Genomic DNA, 20,000 nt, shown 5'->3' with positions numbered 1-20,000 from the left:
TCTTCTACTTGATTTTCTTCCGTCTGTACCAATGTACCATGTCTCAACAAAGCATGGCCACGTTGAATTTAAGTATTTCGGTTTTGGTCGTGAAAGCCCGTCTATGCGTGTGCGTGTGTCCAAAATGTTGTAGTGCACGCGTACATAGGGAGGGGGCACTAAAAAATGTTATTTACGGGTGGCCATGTATTTAATGTGCGGTCAGTTAAGGTATGGTTGTGCGTTGAGCAAACAAATATGCGAAATGAATCATGTTTCTTCTGACAGGAGTTTGAGCTCTCGTTCTAGTTAGAGAGAGAGAGAAAGAGAGAGAGAGAGAGAGAAAGAGAGAGAGTCAGAGACTGAGAGAAAAGACAAGTGCGCCCACCACAATGTATACGCGATATTATTACAAAGAAAATTTGTGTTACAGCAGCACGCGTAAAGTGCGTCTTATTAGGAGGTTGAGAGAGGATTAAATTCCTTTTAAATAGTTTGGGATAAATTCGTATCAAAAAGTTTGGATTCATTTTATAAAAATTTTTCAGTAATTATATTAATACTTATTAATTTATTTTGTTTACTCGTGGAATTAATCCGAGGACATTCGGCTTGGTTATTTCTCCTAAAACGCATATTCTCTTTCGGACTATTTCATATAAGATGATAAACAGTATAAGAAAAAAAACATTTTTTTTTTTGGAAACGCCTTGAATTTAAGTTAAATATAACTTCAATTTATTTAAAATTTCAAACAAGTTTTTTGATTGAAAGGTCGAAGAAAAATAGAAAAAGGAAAGATTTTTTGAGTTTCTTTCTTTTTTTTTTTTTTTTTGAAAGAAAAAAACGATCTTTTGTTTTAAAATAATATTAAAAAAACAAAAAAAGCAAACGGAAACCATGGAAATTTTATTTAAATAATTCATCTGTTTGCATTATTTTTTAAATACAATTAATTTATAATGCTTTATTTTGTCGTGTGCGAATACTCGTGTACAGGATACGCACAAAAAAAAAATGCATCAATAAATCGTAGTGCACGTGTATTTAATTTGTTGTCAATCTTGCATTTGTTTTTATTTTTTTATTTTTTTTTTTTTGTTTCGTTTTAATATTTCCTAACAAGTAATATTATAAAATATAATAGAAAATTTTCATCGTGAAATTTCATCACTTGTCAAAAAAAAAAAAATGTAGGAAAATACGGACACCTGGCCAACCTAGCCGTCTGCATTTTTTTTTTATAATAACCATACAGACGAAAACAGTAAAAATAAATATGGAATAAATATTATTAATAAAATTAAAGAATGTAACAAATTTATGGAAACAATGCATTATTTATCTTTTATAAATTTCGTGTATGTGTGAAGTTTGTTTATTAGTCTCTTGTCGTTTTAAATCGGAACAGAGAGAGAAAAAAAAGAATAATCTTGTGTTAGAAATAAGAACATATAATTTTAAAGTTATTATTTTATAGTTATGTGTTCGTTTTTTTTTTTAATCATTTTAATACTAGGCTAATAATAATCGACCCGGTTTCAATGAAAGATAAAGTACAATGAAATCCAGTGCGTAATTATTCGAGGTTCAACCTAAATAATTTACAAGTAAAAAAAAAAGAAATAATAAAAAATAATATAATGAAGTTGAAGGAATTCATTTAACACTTATTTAAGCGTTCGAGTTTATTTTATTTACTTTTTAGTTATGGTGTGTAGTGCACTGTGCTGTTATCTAAATTATTTTTTATCTAAATTATTTTTTATCTAAATTATTTTTTATCTAAATTATTTTTTCACAAATTTAAAAATAGTCGAGTAAAAGAAGACTAAACAAAGTAGTAATTAAACAAACAAAAAAAAACAACTAATTATTTCTAAATTAATTATTAAGTAAATTTAAATTTATCTTAAATATATTTATCTATTATACTTTCAGTTTTTATTGTATGAGCCAGGAGCAAGAAGCCGCATCATCAGCGCCTCATGCGGATAATTCATTTATATGGAATATACCGTAGTATGAACGGACGGAAGGAAAAATAAGGAATTAAACCTCGATCGGTACACTACTACATTAGGGAATGAATATATATATATATATATATATATATATATATATATATATATATATATATATATATATATATATATATTGGTTATTTAGCTTACATCGATAAGTGGAGTTTTCGGTCAGGGTTCAATGATATATTGGCCCTGAGGAGGTCGCACAGACCGAAGCCTCGGCTGTCAATGCAGATCAAGCAATCCAGAAATATATACCAGCTTTTATCATTAATTATTTTAGTATCGAGTACTGTTAGATCGGGTATAAACTAAACTCATTCTCATTACCCAACAATAAGTCGAAATTTATCATATATATATATATATATATATATATATATATATATATATATATATATATATATATATATATATATATATATATATATATACACACACTAAACGGTGAATATCTCTGTCTTTTGCACTAACACGGTGCATTTTGTGTGTATGGAGGGGAGGGGGAATCGCGTTCGTTTATGCAGTAGAAGTAGTGACGCACGGTGGACTATTCCGTGTTTTGATGAATGACTGAGAAAATAAATGAAGAAATGTGTTTTGATAAAGAAAAAGTGACAAATGAACAAAGGAAAAAAAAACAGAATAAAATAATATATAATACAAATAATAAGCTAGATATTCTTAATGATTCTAAATCAATAATTAAATTAGAATTTTATCAGTAATAATAGTTGATAGTAATAAATGTAATCTATTACTAATTACGTAGCAATAAATTAGTGACTTTTATGTCGGGGCTTTTTGAAATGCTTTTTAGTAAATCTTTATTATTAATTCATTTATAAGATTGGTATAATAATAAAATCGATAGATATATAGATAAAAAGTCAATACGAAAAATATGTAATTGTTTATATCTTTTCTGTATTTGTTTCCTATTTGTTGACGTGTAGGAATACAAAAATCTTTCGAAAAAAACGAAAACGTTTTTTTTTAAGAGCACAAAATTTTCGAACAATACTTCTGTCCTCTTCAGTCTCAATAAAACCAAACGAAATATTAGTCCACTGATGTTTTAGAGTTTTGTTGTTCTTCTGCGTTTTCTTTTTGTTTATTTATTTATTTTTAAATTATGTGTTTATTATTCTTTAAAAACAATGGCAAAATTACAAAATTCATCATGTTTCTTTAAAAAAAAATTTTGTATGCCTAAAATGTCTTTATTTATTTTCTAAAGTTTAGGTTTAAGATGTATTTATTTTTGCTTTTATTAAATGATTTCTTTTTGTAAATAAGTAAAAAAAAAAAAAAAATATGAGTAAGGCATAAAAACAAGCGACTCAAAGTCCGAAGCAAACAGTGTCAGATAAAAAACTAATTTATTTTTCTAAAAAATATATCAATAATAAATATTTCACAAAGTAATATTTTTTTATAATACTAAAAACAAGTTAAAACAGTAAAACAATATTTTATTTATTATATTCTACAAATAATTAAGTATAATGCGATTTTTATATTTGATACTGTTTGCTGTGAACTTCGAGTCGTCTGTTCTGATTAACCAAAAAATGTTTTTAACATTTTTTATATAGACACTTGTGTGTGTGTGTGTGTGTGTGTGTGTGTGTGTATATATATATATATAAAGATATATATATATATAAAGATATATATATATATAAAGATATATATATATAAAGATATATATATATATAAAGATATATATATATATAAAGATATATATATATAAAGATATATATATATATAAAGATATATATATGTATATAAAGATATATATATAAAGATATATATATATATATAAAGATATATATATAAAGATATATATATAAAGATATATATATATAAAGATATATATATATATAAAGATATATATATATATAAAGATATATGTATATATATATAAAGATATATGTATATATATATATATATATATATAAAGATATATGTATATATATATATAAAGATATATATATATATATATAAAGATATATATATATATATATAAAGATATATATATATATATATATATATATATATATATATATATATATATATATATATATATATATATCTTGATTTTATTTGATCTTTACAAACAAAAGTTAATCGTCGCAAAATATAAGTTTTGCATAAAACGATTTTGTTATATTTTTTCTCTTTAATTTCACAAAGAAACCGTACGGTCGAGAGAAAAATAACAGCTAATATCCTTCGTCACACCAAATGAATGTCATGCTATTAGTATACCTACGCGCGTTGACGAAATAATGGGAGAAATACTTATTTTTATTTATTTTTATTTTAGTTAATGTAACGTCGGTAAGTTTTAAATTTCCAAACAAAGGGTGAATACTGACACTTGTGGAAAGTTTAAGCAATGTCAATTATACAATAGATACAACAATAGTCACCAGTTTACACAAAAGCTAATGTTTACACCTGTGGAAACGCGCACATGTGCGATTGTTTTGGCCCGTTTGTTTGCATTTAAATTCACTTTAGGAGATAATTTTGTTTGACCCCAACCTCCCCAACTCACACATACGTTTTGTAAATAAACATTTGTACCGCTTTTTGTTTTGTTTTATTTCGTTTTAGGGTGGGGTTCACAATTATTCGACCATACCTCTCTTTTTAATCACATGTGAAATCGCGTCTGCACGCATTTTTTGTTGTTGTTGTTTTTTTTTTTTATTTTTTGTTTTTTTATAATCGCTTTAGTTTTGTTTTCTTTTTTGTTTGTTTTTTGTGCGTGTTTGTTATATATTTTTGTTTAGTTTTCTTTCTATATTCTTTATTTCAAGTAAGTAAAATATATTTCTAGAGACAAAAGAAGAGAACGAAAGTTTGCGTTATTTTTCGCCGTCAACAAAGCAAACTGCGTTTCGCGGTTTATATTTAAACGTAATCAGTCTTTTTGTTTTCTTCCAGGGTGCGCAAAAAACAAAAACAAAACAAACAAAAAAGCGCGCAACATTTTACAACTTCAAACAAAATAATTAATTTTTTTTAAGTTAATTTTATCTTTGAAAGTTAATTTTGCGAGAGAGAGAGAGAGAGAGAGAGAGAGAGAGAGAGAGAACCTGTTAAATATTTCAAGTTGATTTTATTTATTTTTAATTTTTACAATTTTACAGTTCAAACGAAATGTTTGAAATTCAAACTTTGATCTTAACTTTTTTTTAATTGATCAACTTTTGTATTCGTTTACTATTTTTATTCAGGTGAATGAAAACTCATTTGCATTTTGGTAAAACAACAGTAAATGCTAGATAATTTGATCTTCTTCTTCTTCTTCTTCTTCTTCTTCTTCTTATTATTATTATTATTATTATTATTATTATTATTTATTTATTTATTTATTTATTTTTACCAGCAACAACATTTACGATTAGTCTTTTTATTTATTTTCCTGTTTATAACCGACGTCAATTTTATGTTTGTTCAGTTTTTGTTGTTTTGTTTTGACTTTTTAATTCTCATTGTTATCCGTCAGACATTGTCGCAGCCAACGTTACTGCGTTTTGACCGATGTGCCGTTCAGCCTTCTTCACCTACGGTTATATTTTCCTTGTATTTAAATCGGATTGTTTGGCGATCATTTTTGTCCGTTGGCATTTCTTACATTTGATTTCTGAACTGTTCATCGGATTTAAATAAACACCAACGCACACAAATGCTCAACAATACTTTAAATATTTAAATATGAGAAAAGCATTATCGAAGGCGGCTGGATAGCATAACATCAGTCGAAATGTAGTCCTCATCAACGGGGTATTTCTATTTCCACTCGGTCGATAAGTTTATTGTACATTACAAACTTGACTCAAAATAAATGTTTATTTCGTAAACATCGTTTTGTTTTTTGTTGTGTGTGTGTGTGTGTGTGTGTGTGTGTGTGTGTGTGTGTGTGTGTGTGTGTGTGTGTGTGTGTGTGTGTGTGTTTTTAAATTACTTTATTTCAACAATAATTAAATCGTCATGTTTGTACATCGTAAGTTTGGTCAGTCTGGCTAAAGATCAACTGACAACAAATTTTTATGTTTCACAAGAAATTATTCTATTTTTCATTCATCGAACTGAATTCCAAATTATTTTTTTCAAAAATTGGTACGAGGATCAAAGTGTAGTATCTGTTCTTAGTCAATGAAGGAGAAATCGTTATAGACTGAGGCAATGTTAATGTTTGCCCACATCCAAAGTAGCTCTTTTGAGGTTCTTACTTTTCACTCACATGAAAAAATAAAAACGACCTTGTGTCACATTTTGCTTTCCTGATGAGACAAGAAAATAGCGACCCATTCTTCAGGTTAAAATAAAAGTGTAGTATCTGTTCTGTCCACGACCGAACTTCGGCAATATTTATTTTTGTTCTCTCCAGAGTGCTCCTATTGGTAGGATCTGCATATTCCTCATATAAAAAAAAAACGACCTTGTGTCACATTTTGCTTTTGTAAAGAGTCGGAACTCGTGCATCTTTTGTGATTTAAATTAAGACTTAATCGTAAGAATCATTTCGAAAAGATAACAAGTTAAACGTCATTTTTTATTCGAAAAAAAAAATGGTGTCAATGAAATATTTATGAATTAAATAATTCGATCATTGTGTCATTTAGGTTCTTAGAATTGCGCGAAATGTATTGCAATTGCACTGCTTTCGAGTGCTTTCTTCGCTTTAAAAAAAAAAAATTGTTTTGTTATTATTTTATTATACACGTGTTTCATGTCGTTTATTTATTTTATAAATAAAACTCGATTGTCGATCGAAGAGATTTTTTCTTTTTACTTGGTTTTAAAATCAATATGTCCCCAAGTTTAAAAGTGGTTGCGAGAAGAAGCGTCGCCAAGTTTAGCGCTGATCAAGTTTACCTCAAATCTTTCGACCGTTGTTCTAACAACTGACCTACACACGAGTGACCCCCGAATCAAACTAAGAACCACATACATCGGTAAGTGTGTTTACTTTTTGTTGTCATTTTCGTTGTTTGTTTAGATTATTACTAAACATTTTCTAACGTATTACTTTTGTATATTTTTAACGTATTATTAGTTATTACTGACATCTTCAGAGCCTAAACTTTTTAGCCACCAAAAAATAAGTGGTGAAGCTTAGAAAGATGATTATTATTATTATTGTTGTTATTATTATTATTATTATTATTATTATTATTATTATTATTTATTTATTTTTAATTTTTTAATTTTTTTATTTTTTTACAATATTGGACTTCAAGGTGGGGTAAAACGTGCACTCATTATCAATTTGGTGGAATGTAGTGACCTTAGACCTTTATGTCAATCATTTCCGATAAATTTATAGTCTTTAATTTCATCGAGGCACACCTGACGTTTCCCTGAAACTAATAAGGAGCTCTCTGCACTCCTATGCAAATTCGGAATAGGCAACTTTTAATGTTTTTCGTTTTGATGGGTGTGTCTCGTGCAAACGCGGACCCCGTGGTATTATTATGCCTCCTTTTGATCCAGATAAGACATACTTATCTAAATGCCCCGAGTAATATAGTTTTAGAATATATATATGTTATGGGATTTAATTTCGAAAACTCACGCGAGCAAGGAGTGAAGAACAAATATGCAGGAACATGCCTGCCTTACAACAGCTCCGATGTTTAACTTACCCCCTCCCCCTCCTACTTTGGGGTGTCATCATTAATGGATTTATCCCCACCCCCACCCCAAGGCGTGATGCAACATGAGGTCAAGTTTATAGTAGGAAATTCCTCTCCAAAAGGGCTCTCGGGACAAATATAAAATCGCCATAATTAAACCCGTCAGCATTCTCCAGTGACGATGCCTCTGGCGACAAACCGATCATTCCTCTCCTAAATGATGGGTTAAGGCCTACGAACATGGCCGCCTGGGCAATAATAACATTAGAATGGTCACAATATAAAGGCTAAGACATGTCTCCAAACTTATGTAAGCTCTGCACTTCTTTTTAATTCTGAGATCAGAGTTCAATTGTTGATTTTTAAAATAACTTTTTTTGTAAATCATTTTTATAAAACGAACTCCCTTTTCTTTTGAGTTAATTTTAGGTAACCCAATTAGAACCATCGTGTATAAGTATTTGTTTGCTGCAAATAAATATTGGAATACCAATTTATTTGCACTCGGAAAGAGTTACTCTCAGCCAAACCAGTAATAAGGGAGAAATATGAGAAAATCCCGACGATTCATTTTTAGAGTAGAAGTTCATATATAGCAGTTTCTTTGGCCTTTTGGAGAAGAATAAAGCGTAGTATCTGTTCTAATTACACTTAATCTATTCTTTCCGCGATTAGTGAACGAGGGAACATCTAGACTAAGGCAATATTTTAGTCCTGTTCTAATCCAGATTGCTCTTTTTTTTGCGGGGGTGGGGGTGAGATGGATTTTCTCTACATTAAAACCCAATCTTGTATCTAACTATACCTTCGTGGGGAGGTAAGTAAATCTATACAGTTTAATTTTTGAGTTATAAGTGCATCCGGTCTGCAGCTATGAGGTATAATTAGTATATATATATATATATATATATATATATATATATATATATATATATATATATATATAGAGAGAGAGAGAGAGAGAGAGAGAGAGAGAGATATGGTCATAGAAACATATATTAAAACCTTTTTAAAATTAATATAGAAAATAATTATTATTAGTCAAAATTTCGAGAAACAAACCCCGTTCAAATAAAATTCTGAGTAAAATTGAAATTCGCTACTTTTAACTTTTGTTAAAGTGATGTTTTTTTTTTTTTTTTTTAGGTTTGTTTGCTTATCTGATATTTTTTATAGCGAGGTGGAACTTTAGAAGTTATCTTTATTTTATAAATAATAAATTTCTTTAAAAGTTTACATAAGTGTTTTTATGGGGGGGGGAGTAATTCAACAGCAGCAGTGATTATTATTATTATTATTATTATTATTATTATTATTATTATTTAAAAAAGAAAAGAAAAAAAAATCATGATTAATTTTTACTTCGTTTTTGGCACCATCTAACGTTCATCAAAAAATGGGAGAACAAAAAACTTGAACGTCAACTTCAGTTTCAGGTTACGCAATAAGAAAATTGATACAAACAATAAATACAATTATAGAATAAAATAACATACAATAATATCAATATAACCATGCATAACATTGTAATAATAATTGTAGTAGTAGTAGTAGTAGTAGTAGTAATATAATAATGATAATAATAATAATAATCTAATAATAATAATAATAATGATAATAATCTAATAATGATAATAATAATGATGATGATAATAATAATAATAATAATAATAATAATAATAATAATAACTATTATCTCTTTAGAAATAGGTTAAAATAAAAGTTTTAAGTCTCAGTTGTGAAATAGAGACAGTTAAAAATCTCATCGATTTCATTTGGTTTTCGTTAAAATCGCAAATAAAGGTGAAAACAAAAACACACATATAACAAATAACTTTTACCAAACGCAAGAAAATTTAATCTGTTGTATATTTGTTTCCTCTCTTTCTTTATATTGTTAACGGTTAAAATCAAGTTCCGTACTTCTTTGTTAACCTTCTTCGTCAGCTGATTTGATCTGATATATACTAATGCCATAGAAAAGTCACTCCTGATTAATGTTTACCAGTTTTAAAATATTCTGTTATTCTGAGAAACAGACAAGTTTTAAAATATTCTGTTATTCTGAAAAACAGACAAGTCTGTTTGAATATTTTAAAACTGGCAAACATTAATCAGAAGGACTTGTCCAGGTCATCTGATATATGTATAATATTAATGTTGAAATATGTTTATTTTATAACATTTTGCCTTTTATTAATGCCAATCCTTTAATTTATGAAACTCCATATAAACTACAGAGCATATACAAATAAATGATGAACGCCTATATTCCAAATTTCAAGATGTTGACAATCTTACCGTTTATTTCTTTAAACATGTTAAAATGTTCAATTCTTGACAGCAAAAAATAGCGTAACTAAAAGAAAACGCAATTGCAACGTTTCTTCTGATTTTCAGATTTCTGGGAGCTTTGGGGTAGAATGTTATAAAATGGAGCTGTGGATGACTTTGTGACTGGGTTCGAATCTCTCGGCCAGCAGTAATTATCACTTCCTACGCCGGTGATTGCATAAGCATGACACACTAGCGTCTTTAGATGTAAAAATGATTGTTAATATTTATTTTAAAATTATGTTACACACACACGTTTTTCTTTGTTTTTTTTTTTTACAAACGCATCAATACATATAAAGGCCTAGAGGCCACTCAAGGATAAGGGTTAAAGAGTGTACAGTACACAATTGAACAATAACGTTATCGTTAGTAATAGAAATTCGGTAAATTTGTTAAATTTATTGTATATATTTATGCGAAAATATGCTTATTCAATAATATTTCACCTTTTATTTATACTAGTCCTTTAATTTATGAAGCACGATGTAACGACCGAGCATATACAAATAAATGACAACAAGTCTATATTCCAAATTTCAAGACGTTGTCAATCTTACCGTTTATTTTTTTTTAGTACGTTGAGATACACACAATATATATATATATATATATATATATATATATATATATATATATATATATATAAATCAGATGACGAAGTACGGAACTTTATTTTTAGCCCTGTTAACTCTACTACAGTTTTCCTAAAAATTGATTGCTTGGTCTGAAATAAAATTGTATTTTTCTTCTAAAATCCATAAATTTGAACTTTTTAAACTTTTTTATCATTGTTTATATTTCGACGACTTTTTGTTCCTTTATTTTGAATACTATTATATGGGTCACTGTATTCACGTTTCGGCCGATGTAATCTCTGAACTTCTTCAAGTGAATCCTTAAAAACTCGGAAATCTTCTCATCTGTGCGGAAGTTTTTATTAATTTGTTTTAGTCTTAATTATTATCGCCTATAGTAAGAATCGAACCTTTAGCCGACAGAAGACTATCACTTATTAAATTATCGACTAGTTATGTTTTAACCTCTTGAAATGACAAATGAAAAACTTTTTTTTCGTTGTCTACAAAGAATCTTAAAAGTTATTTTTTGCGTAAAAAAAGCTGTTTTACTGTTTGATAATAATATTTAAAGAAAATAAGGTAAAAATATTTCTTGTATAAAAAAATCTAGCAATTTTATTTCAAGACAAAAAATGCAAACACAATGTGACAACATATGTAAAAAAAAAAAAAACTAATCGAAATGGATGAGATTTTGTGTCAAATGCCCCTATTAAACACGTTTTTGTTTTAAATATCTCTATTAAACAAGTTCTAGTTTTAAATACCCCTATTAAACACGTTTTTGTTTTAAATATCTCTATTAAACAAGTTCTAGTTTTAAATGCCCCTATTAAACACGTTTTTGTTTTAAATATCTCTATTAAACAAGTTCTAGTTTTAAATGTCCCTATTAAACAAGTTCTGGTTTTAAATGTTCCTATTAAACAAGTTCTGGTTTTAAATGTTCCTATTAAACCAGTTCTGGTTTTAAATGTCCCTATTAAACAAGTTCTGGTTTTAAATGTCCCTATTAAACAAGTTCCGGTTTTAAATGTCCCTACCAACTATGTTTTGGTTTTAAACGGCAATTTCAAATTTAATACCAATCATAATATCATATATATCATTTCTAACCAGAAAGGGTAGATGAACTCGGAAACCAACAACTCTAATCGTTACCCATGTTTTAGACGCTAATATATCTTATTTTAAATTTCTTTGTACAATCATAAATGGATTATTTTTTTTTTTATTTGAGAAATGTATGTGTAGCAAAAAGTGTGATAAAAGTAACTTAAATCCTAAAAGAAAGTTTGTTTCGATGAATCTCGTCAACGGGAATAAACTTCTAATCATAAGTTTACTAAATATTGTGTTTCTTTTGGCTGCGACACCTTTTCTATTCTATCTGCGGTCAATGAAAGAGATATACTTCTAAACTTTGGCAATTTTATTTTTATCTCAACCCAGAGTCTCCACTTTTGGACAACTAGGCTTACCCCACATTAAAAAAACGACCTTGTTTTTGACTTTGCCCTCATATGGAGGTAATTGTGACTATAAAGATATTTCTTCATCTTCATGTTACGTCACAGTAAAAATATATAATAAAAAGCAAATAAATAAATAAATTACAATAATTTCATTTTTATTTTACGTCTAAACACTTTAGATATTCTAACGAAGTTGACATAATTTAAACATTGATTGGAGAAAAAACTTTGGAAAGTAAATTTGAATATAAGTAAAAAGTTTTTATTTTATTACTTTTGCGTTTTAATGTATGCAATTTTTTGTTTTGTTTGTTTTTCTCAGTTCAATATTTAGGATTTATTCGGACTATGATACTCATCTTGGTTTTTATGTTCAGAACATTTCGGCCGATATAACCACCGTCCTTCTTCAAGTTTGTTTTTCAATTCAACGGATCGAATTCATCGATAAATATAAGAATCAGAATTAATAAGTTATTTTGATTTTGAATTATATTTTGTCACGTGCTCATCACTATGGCAGCCCATGTGGATGCGTTATTGAAATTGTAGAACTTGTCAATCTTCTGAGGTTTGTCGGCTTTTTTTTATGAAGTGGTTTAAAGTAACCGTTCCCATTCAACAGATCAATTTCAATCAATGTGATAACGGAAAAATTAATGTAGCATTATCACCGATTATTAATATTTATGTTAATAAAATTGTATGACTTCTCGTGTTGTATGTGTTTCTCGCCTGTAACTTATACATTATTATTTTTGCCCTTAATATTAATTGATCTGTTTTAATAAACAATGCAATGTTGTAAAAAAAAAATAGTTGAAAACAAAATAATGAATCGTTTTGTGACTATTATTGACATTTGAAATTATTTTGCAAAAAAAAATTTATATATGTCGAATAGAAAGTAATTTTTGGTTTAAAATTCTTTAATACATGAAAAAAAATCAAGTTTTAGAAGTCAGTGTAACCTAGATATATTCCATCTCATAAAACAGCAATTCTTTCCCTTTTGTCAGAAACATCGCTCATGGAATGTAAGAGTTAAAGAATGAAATAAGGGAAACGAGAGTTATGAAGCTGCCGAAAGTAAACTCAAGGTCCCAAAACAATATTACTGTAACGTTGTTTCCATCATTATTTCGTTTAATGAAATTAGTTAATAATTGCGAGTTATGTAACAATTTAATTATCAGACGATACCGTGATAATTAAATTAAATTTTCAAAATCCTATTATTTGTAAATACTAATTTGATAAAAAAAAAAAAGAAAGAAAGGAAGCAATTTTTCAAATAAAGGGTAAAGTGAAACGAGAAAGTAAAACGACTCCCGGGCAACGCCGGATAGACAACTAAAGATAATAAAAAAAAAGAAACAAAAAAAACGCTTAAATAAAGCAAATATCGCAACAATTGCGCACGGTAATTTTTGCCTGTTTTTCAGTAAACGACGTTCGATTCTGTTAAAACTGTCTTTTAACTACCAGGAAGCTGATAAAAAGTTGTTTAAAAGAAACATTACAATTAAATTTTAAACGTCAATGTAATCTAATGATCAAATTCACATAATAACTTTTTTTATGATTTTTTTTTTCACTTTTTCTTTTTCACGTAATAGTAAGCGTGAGAATTATGTATTGCTCTTTAACTTTAACAAGAACACAAATTTAACTGGCGTCACAAAAGTTAGTTCTTCATTTCTATAATATCTCATTTCTATTTTAGACACTGTGAACTTTAGAGAAAATATATTCCCAGAATTACGAGCAAAATTATTATTATTATTATTATTATTATTATTATTATTATTACTACTACTACTACTACTACTACTACAAAAATAAACACAAGCAGAACGAAAATGATTTACTTTAAAACAATACAAAATAAACTAAAATCAATAAACTAAATGCAACTTTTTAACAAATTATGTACATATATATATATATATCAAAAGATATTTAAAACTTGTAATATTAAAAAACAACAAAAAAAAAACAGTATAGATATTGATTTTAGAGGAAGCAGAATATTGAGAATTTAAATTAAAAAGGGTAAAAAAAAAACAATAATAAACAAAAAAAATGTTTTAAAACTATTTCTATTTAATTAAAAGAATGAAAATGATAAAAACACGCACTTGTAAAGATTACGAAGAACGACCACATTTACATAAACTTTTCAAAGTACAAAGATGAACAAGACATTGATTAATAACATTTTAAAAAATTCATATAAAGTAAATAAAAATGCAAATCACAAACCCATATATTTGACTACAGCTTCTCTTGCCATGTAAAACATTTCCATTTTGTCTTCGGCTGCTAATAAATTTGCCCAGCTGTTGCAAGCTAGTTCGTTCCGGCCGGCACGATGGAAGCGCTCCATGTTTTGCTATTAACCCATGCCAAGTACCTATTTATTATGTATGGCCGTATTATAAACACAGCTTCCGCCCCATTGGCTATAACTAACTCAACTCGATTGAGAAAAACACCAATTATCTTTTAGTTTCCTTATTACGAAATTTATCAGGAATCGTGGAAGATAAGAACAATATGAAATAATCGGAAATTACGTAATTAAATAAAAATAAATATAAATTGATAATTAATTTCGTTTTTCGTCAAAATGGTTTAAAATTTTTATGCATGATAGCTTGAAGTTAAAAACAAAAAGTTATTTCTGTTCTGAGTTAAGTTTCTTGTTTTACTCTATTTAAATGATTAAAATTCATGTTTTTAAATTCAATATTATTTTTAATTTTAAATTCGTCATTTTTCGTTTTAACTAACAAAATTAAATTTAAATTTTTAACTTTTAAAAGTTTCTTTTTTTTTTTTTTACTTGTCTTTCTGTTTCTCTAAATTTTATAATCTATACTTTGATTTTTTTCCCCCACTTTTTTCTTTGATTTTTTTTTATATACAAAACTCAATAAACTTAGTCTGCTTTCTTTTCCTTCTCGGCCACAACTTGACTTTTCGACTGCTTTCACTTCATCACTTTGTTCGGATCATCTCAATCGTAAGCGGCCTCATTCAATGAATCATTTGCACGCACTAAACAAAATTTGCACCCGTAATGTTTAACGAAAACCGAAGGAATTTCGAGGTCTTCGATTGTTTCTAGCTTTTATTTATTGGTTTATATGCACGATTTATTTTTTTATTTTTTTAGTTTCCATCCCTTCATTTTTTTTTGGTTCTCATTTTCTCCAACCATAACACATCGCGTTATTTTTCCGCGTGCTAAGCGACCCCTCGTTGGACCTCCTCCTCCTACCACGTTAGTGACATCACTCCTCCTTCTCCTCCTACCTAAATCTCACTCCGCCTTCTTTAGACAAAACATGGCGGCAGCGGGTTCGATGAGTGTTTTTTTTTTTTTATTATTATTATTACTATTTTCCTATGTACGCAAGTTACAAATCTTGATTTAAAAAAAAGTGACTTCCTTTTGGTGACGATAATTAAAAACTTGGAAGATATTTGTTCATTTTTTAAACATATTTTTTTATCAGAATGTATTTTACACATAAACGATTATTTAAAACGTTCCTCTTGCCTTTGTTGACAATAGCAACGACTATTTGACACGCGCACCGACCGCACCGCACCGCGCACAGTACATCGGAAATCCATTTCATTCTTCTTATTTGGCCACGTGCCGCGCTGTTGTCAAACAAAGCTACTACAAAATATACACTTCACCAAAATGAGTTATTTAAAAACAAAACTGCAAACAAACAAACAAACAAACAAAAACCACCACGCACGTGTTTATTACGTAATCGGCGATTTAATTTTTTTAGTTTATCATAAGTCATTGATAAACTCAAAATTAAATCGAAGGTTATGTATTATTATTATTATTATTATTATTATTATTATTATTATTATTATTATTTCTTTTCATGTTAATATTTTAAAATTACATTTGTATAGATTTTTGTGTGATTTAAACATGGATATTTTTTAGTAATATTCTTTCATTATTTTATCTGGGAATAAATTCAGAAATTTGAATTATATCTTGGCTTATATTATTCTTATCTTGATCACGACGTTTTAACCGTTGTAATTCCAACGTTGTTCCGATGCATCTTGTCGGACTTGATATTTTTCTGTCGAACTCGGTTATCCATTTGTAATTTCGAACTGAACCCTTTGTAGATTTTCCTAATCCCATCAGCAATAACCGAGTGCACACGTTAAAGTTCTATTGGTATAGCATAGTTTGAACCTCACCACACCGGCACACCACCCATAAGTGATTGTTAACTTAAGCAACGCTTTATCACAATAGATCAAATAAAAGGTTCTTCGAAAAGATACTGCCGAAAAAGGTTGAAGACTAAATCTGCCGAAATGTTATGAACAAAACAATTCCAGTTGGAATATCAATATAAATCTAAAAAATTCTGAAAGACAAACACTTATTATATTGTAAAGCTTATTTAAACCGTAAAGATGTTTTTCTTCTCCTTTCTCTCCATCTCTCGATTGATTTATTTTATTTCTATATTCAATTGATGTACACTTGGGCAGTTTACGAGTAAAAATAAAATAATCATTAAATACGTTCTCCCATATATAAATATAGACATTATTATTGATATTCGTTGTCGAAGTAGTATCGCATGCTATTTGGCTTTTTTTGCTGTTGTAGATAACTATTTCAACTATTATCAACCTTGCCTCTTCTTCCCTCTAATCTTTCTTTCCATTGAAAAATATCGATCATCCGCAAATCGAAGAAAAAAAAAAGACTGATCGATTATAAATATCATCAATGAAAGAATATTTTAGGGACCCCTTCCTTCACACCCCCGTTTCTTTTATTCGCTCCCTTTTTTTCTGCTTCTAGTTTTACTCATCTCCTTGCACAAGTTCGTCGGGGATTTTGAGTCCTGGAATATCTTTTAATGGACAAGTGTCAGCAAGAGTTTTTGTTTTTAGAAGAAAACCCGTCACTTTAAATGGCATGTTTATTTTAGAGCGCCTCTTTTAAAACTTGTAGATTTATTGCGACGCGTGATTTCAAAACTGGAGGTAAAGCCGTTGAAATTTATTATTACTGTTGTTTATTTTGGTTTTTAATTTTTTGTTTCGTTCACTTTTCTTAACTTAAATATTAATATTATTTGGAAAAAAAAAGAAAAAAGAAAGAAAAGCTTAAAATTGTTATTTTGTTAAATTGCAATAGTTTTTCTCAATCAGTCGTTGACGATCAGTGTCTGGTAGACGCAGATCACAACAAATGACCCAGGAATGTTTGTTGGTGTTTCTATTTACTTGCCTCTCCACGAGAGCAGAGTTTGACACAGTCGTGTTTTAATAGGAAGAAATCCAGCTAGTAAAAAAAGGGGTATTTTGGAATTGGAAAAAATAAAAAAAAACTACTTTAGTCTAGAAAGATTTCGCGTTTGTATTACTATACACATAGATTCGAAAAAGTTGTCAAAACAAAAAACAAAAAACAAAAACAAATATATAACAAGTAAATGTTATCAAAGGCAAGATAAGTTACTTTTCTACCTAACTGGATAATTTTTTTGTTTTTATTTAAAGTAACATGTTTATTCAGCTCGAAAAACATAGTTTGCCGGTGTATTGGAAAATTTAAAATGGCGCCAAACTCTCTGCTGAACACGGTAAGTTTGGGAAAATGAGTTAAAAATAAAAAATCTACAAAATACTGTTAAAAACCCATAGAATATATATATCAGCCTATGTCACGGTAGCATATATTTAGCGAATTTCTAACAGTATTTTGTATATTTTTAATTTTTAACCCATTTTCCCAAACTTACAGCAGAGAGTTCGGCGCCATTTTTAATTTTCCAAGACATCGGTAAACACTGTACGTTTTTCGAGCTGAATAAACATGTTACATTAAATAAAAACACACAAAAAAATATCCAATTAGGTAGAAAAGTAACGTATCTTGCCTTCGATAACATTTATTTGTTATATATTTGTTTTTTGACAACTTTTCGAATCTATGTGTACAAACCCAGGATTTCTCCTTCATTGGCCGTCGCGATGATGACAAAAGATGAAGTTTAGTATCATCAAAACTTTGTTGTTAGAAGCTACGAGGGTCAGGTTTTTCATCCAACACCTGGCATTCTTAAATTCTCACCACGATCTATTTACATAGCAAGCTTAACATCGCTTACTTCCGGCAATTTTCGAGGAACCTGTGTTTTAACGTGGTTCTAGCCATCGGAAAGGGAAACATTTACTTCAAAACATTGAACTTTCATTTTATTTGTAATAATTTTTTGTAATGATTCCGTACTTATATAGAATAACGGACTATCCTATTTTTTTTAGAATGAATTTTCAAATTAAATTCAATTTTGACGGTATCTTTTGTTTATTGTTAGGTGAAAGTATAGAATAGTTAAAAACGCCCCTCCACCTCCACTCATCAAGTTAAGAATAGACTTCTAAATATTATTATTTCAGCATCAGCACAGTCCGTATTTTGCATAAGTAAAAGTGAATCTTGTTAACAAACTATAACGTGGCAATTTTTTTTCTTTTTAAGATAATTATTAATTAACTATATTTTTTAAGTAGGTGTTGTCATTTTTATTATTTAATGTTCGCATTTTACCTAAAGAGTATATGTGTGTGTGTGTGTGTGTGTGTGTGTGTGTGTGTGTGTGTGTGTGTTTGCTGTGTCGCGCTAGTCATGATCGAGTGTCGAGTTTCCGAGTGATCGTTTGTTTCAAACCAATCGTTTGTTTCAAACCAATCGTAAACAACTCAAGCTGGGTTGAAGTACGTGGAAAAATGTCAACGGACGACAACAACAAAATAGTCAACATTCATATTTTTAAAAATACAAAAGAAAAAATATTTTATAAAAAGCATTCCCGTAAATTAACAAATACGCCCGAGACACATCGACCAAAAAATAATAAAAAAAATATCTACGGCGACAGTAGTCCGAAGAAAATTTTGCATGTCTAAAAGTATTCTTTTTGGCGACTGTGGCGAGTGGCGTGCATCACTTTTTTTTTTTTTTTCTTTAAAACGCAATATCGGGGTTGGGGGTCGGGGCGGGGACATATCCATATTTATTATTTTATATTGGCTGTACCTAGGGGCGTTGTCGGAAGCCTTCTATTTTCTATTTTATTTGTTTTATTTTAAGATTTCAATTTAATTATTTTGCCTACGATATACTTTAGTTATTAAATAATTAATTCACACCCAAACTGGGTTAAATCACGGTGGCCGTGGTTAAATAGAAAATTCTCATTCAGTCTTAACCGCGAAATATGAAATCGGAAAGTTCGACCGGTATTAATTTCTCTCTCTCTCTCTCTCTCTCTCTCTCTCTCTCTCACTCACTCACTCACACACACACACACACACACACACACACACACACACACACACACACAGTTGATGCATTGATTGCAGGTGATTAAATGACTTAAATAGTTTTCCCACGAATGATAAAAAATATAAAAATTAAATAAGTTTATTTTATATAGTTTTAAAGATTAATAAGTGAAGCAGAAGCATACATTGTCCACTGTGAGTGCACAGTGAATTATGCATAAAATAAATGACTAAGTTCAGCATTTGCCCCCCCTCCCCCATTTAGCCCCAAAAGTACCCAGGGGACGTCAAATCCTGGTGAAAATGAACAAACGGTGCAGTTTTAGGCCTTAACATATATAAATTTCAGTTCTACACTTCTGCACCATGCAAAAAACGAAATGACTAAGTCCATCATTTACCCACCCACCCCATTTAGCCCCAAAAGTCCCCAAGGCATTAACATATTTAAATTTAAGTTCAGCACCATGCAAAACTGCTAAATAGACATACACAGAAATTTTTGGACAAATATGGTAAAATAGTCCCCCAAATGGAGTGTTTTTATTAGCTCTAAAAAGCCCCTGTGCCACACCCAAGAGT

At 28.9% G+C, this 20,000-nt stretch overlaps 1 protein-coding gene and 1 long non-coding RNA gene across 24 annotated transcripts in view; one reads left to right on the top strand and one right to left on the bottom strand.

The window, feature by feature from the left end:
* The window catches only part of LOC145277031 (one cut domain family member 2-like), a 590,906-nt gene extending 575,205 nt beyond the window's left edge, over positions 1-15,701 (bottom strand). For 2 of the 23 annotated variants that reach the window (XM_080128644.1, XM_080128642.1), the window contains exon 1: positions 14,319-15,667. In XM_080128644.1, coding sequence (XP_079984770.1) covers positions 14,319-14,442 — 124 coding nt within the window. In that variant the 5' untranslated portion in view covers positions 14,443-15,667. Of the gene's footprint in view, positions 1-14,318 lie in introns of all 23 variants that reach the window. The other 21 variants (XM_080128653.1, XM_080128655.1, XR_013868089.1 and 18 more) reach the window with 20 other exon arrangements.
* Positions 15,702-16,932: 1,231 nt separating this feature from the next.
* The window catches only part of LOC145277107 (uncharacterized), a 314,963-nt gene continuing 311,895 nt past the window's right edge, over positions 16,933-20,000 (top strand). Inside the window, exon 1 of the long non-coding RNA XR_013868113.1 lies at positions 16,933-17,108. This is a non-coding gene — a long non-coding RNA (uncharacterized LOC145277107). The remainder of the gene's footprint in view (positions 17,109-20,000) is intronic.

The sequence above is a fragment of the Euprymna scolopes genome, chromosome 5 (genome assembly GCF_053919585.1).
Source record: "Euprymna scolopes isolate OS-2025 chromosome 5, ASM5391958v1, whole genome shotgun sequence".
In the NCBI taxonomy this organism is placed as follows: Eukaryota; Metazoa; Mollusca; class Cephalopoda; order Sepiida; family Sepiolidae; genus Euprymna; species Euprymna scolopes.
Note: the sequence above shows the minus strand (reverse complement) of the source record. Positions and strands in the feature narration are given on the sequence as shown.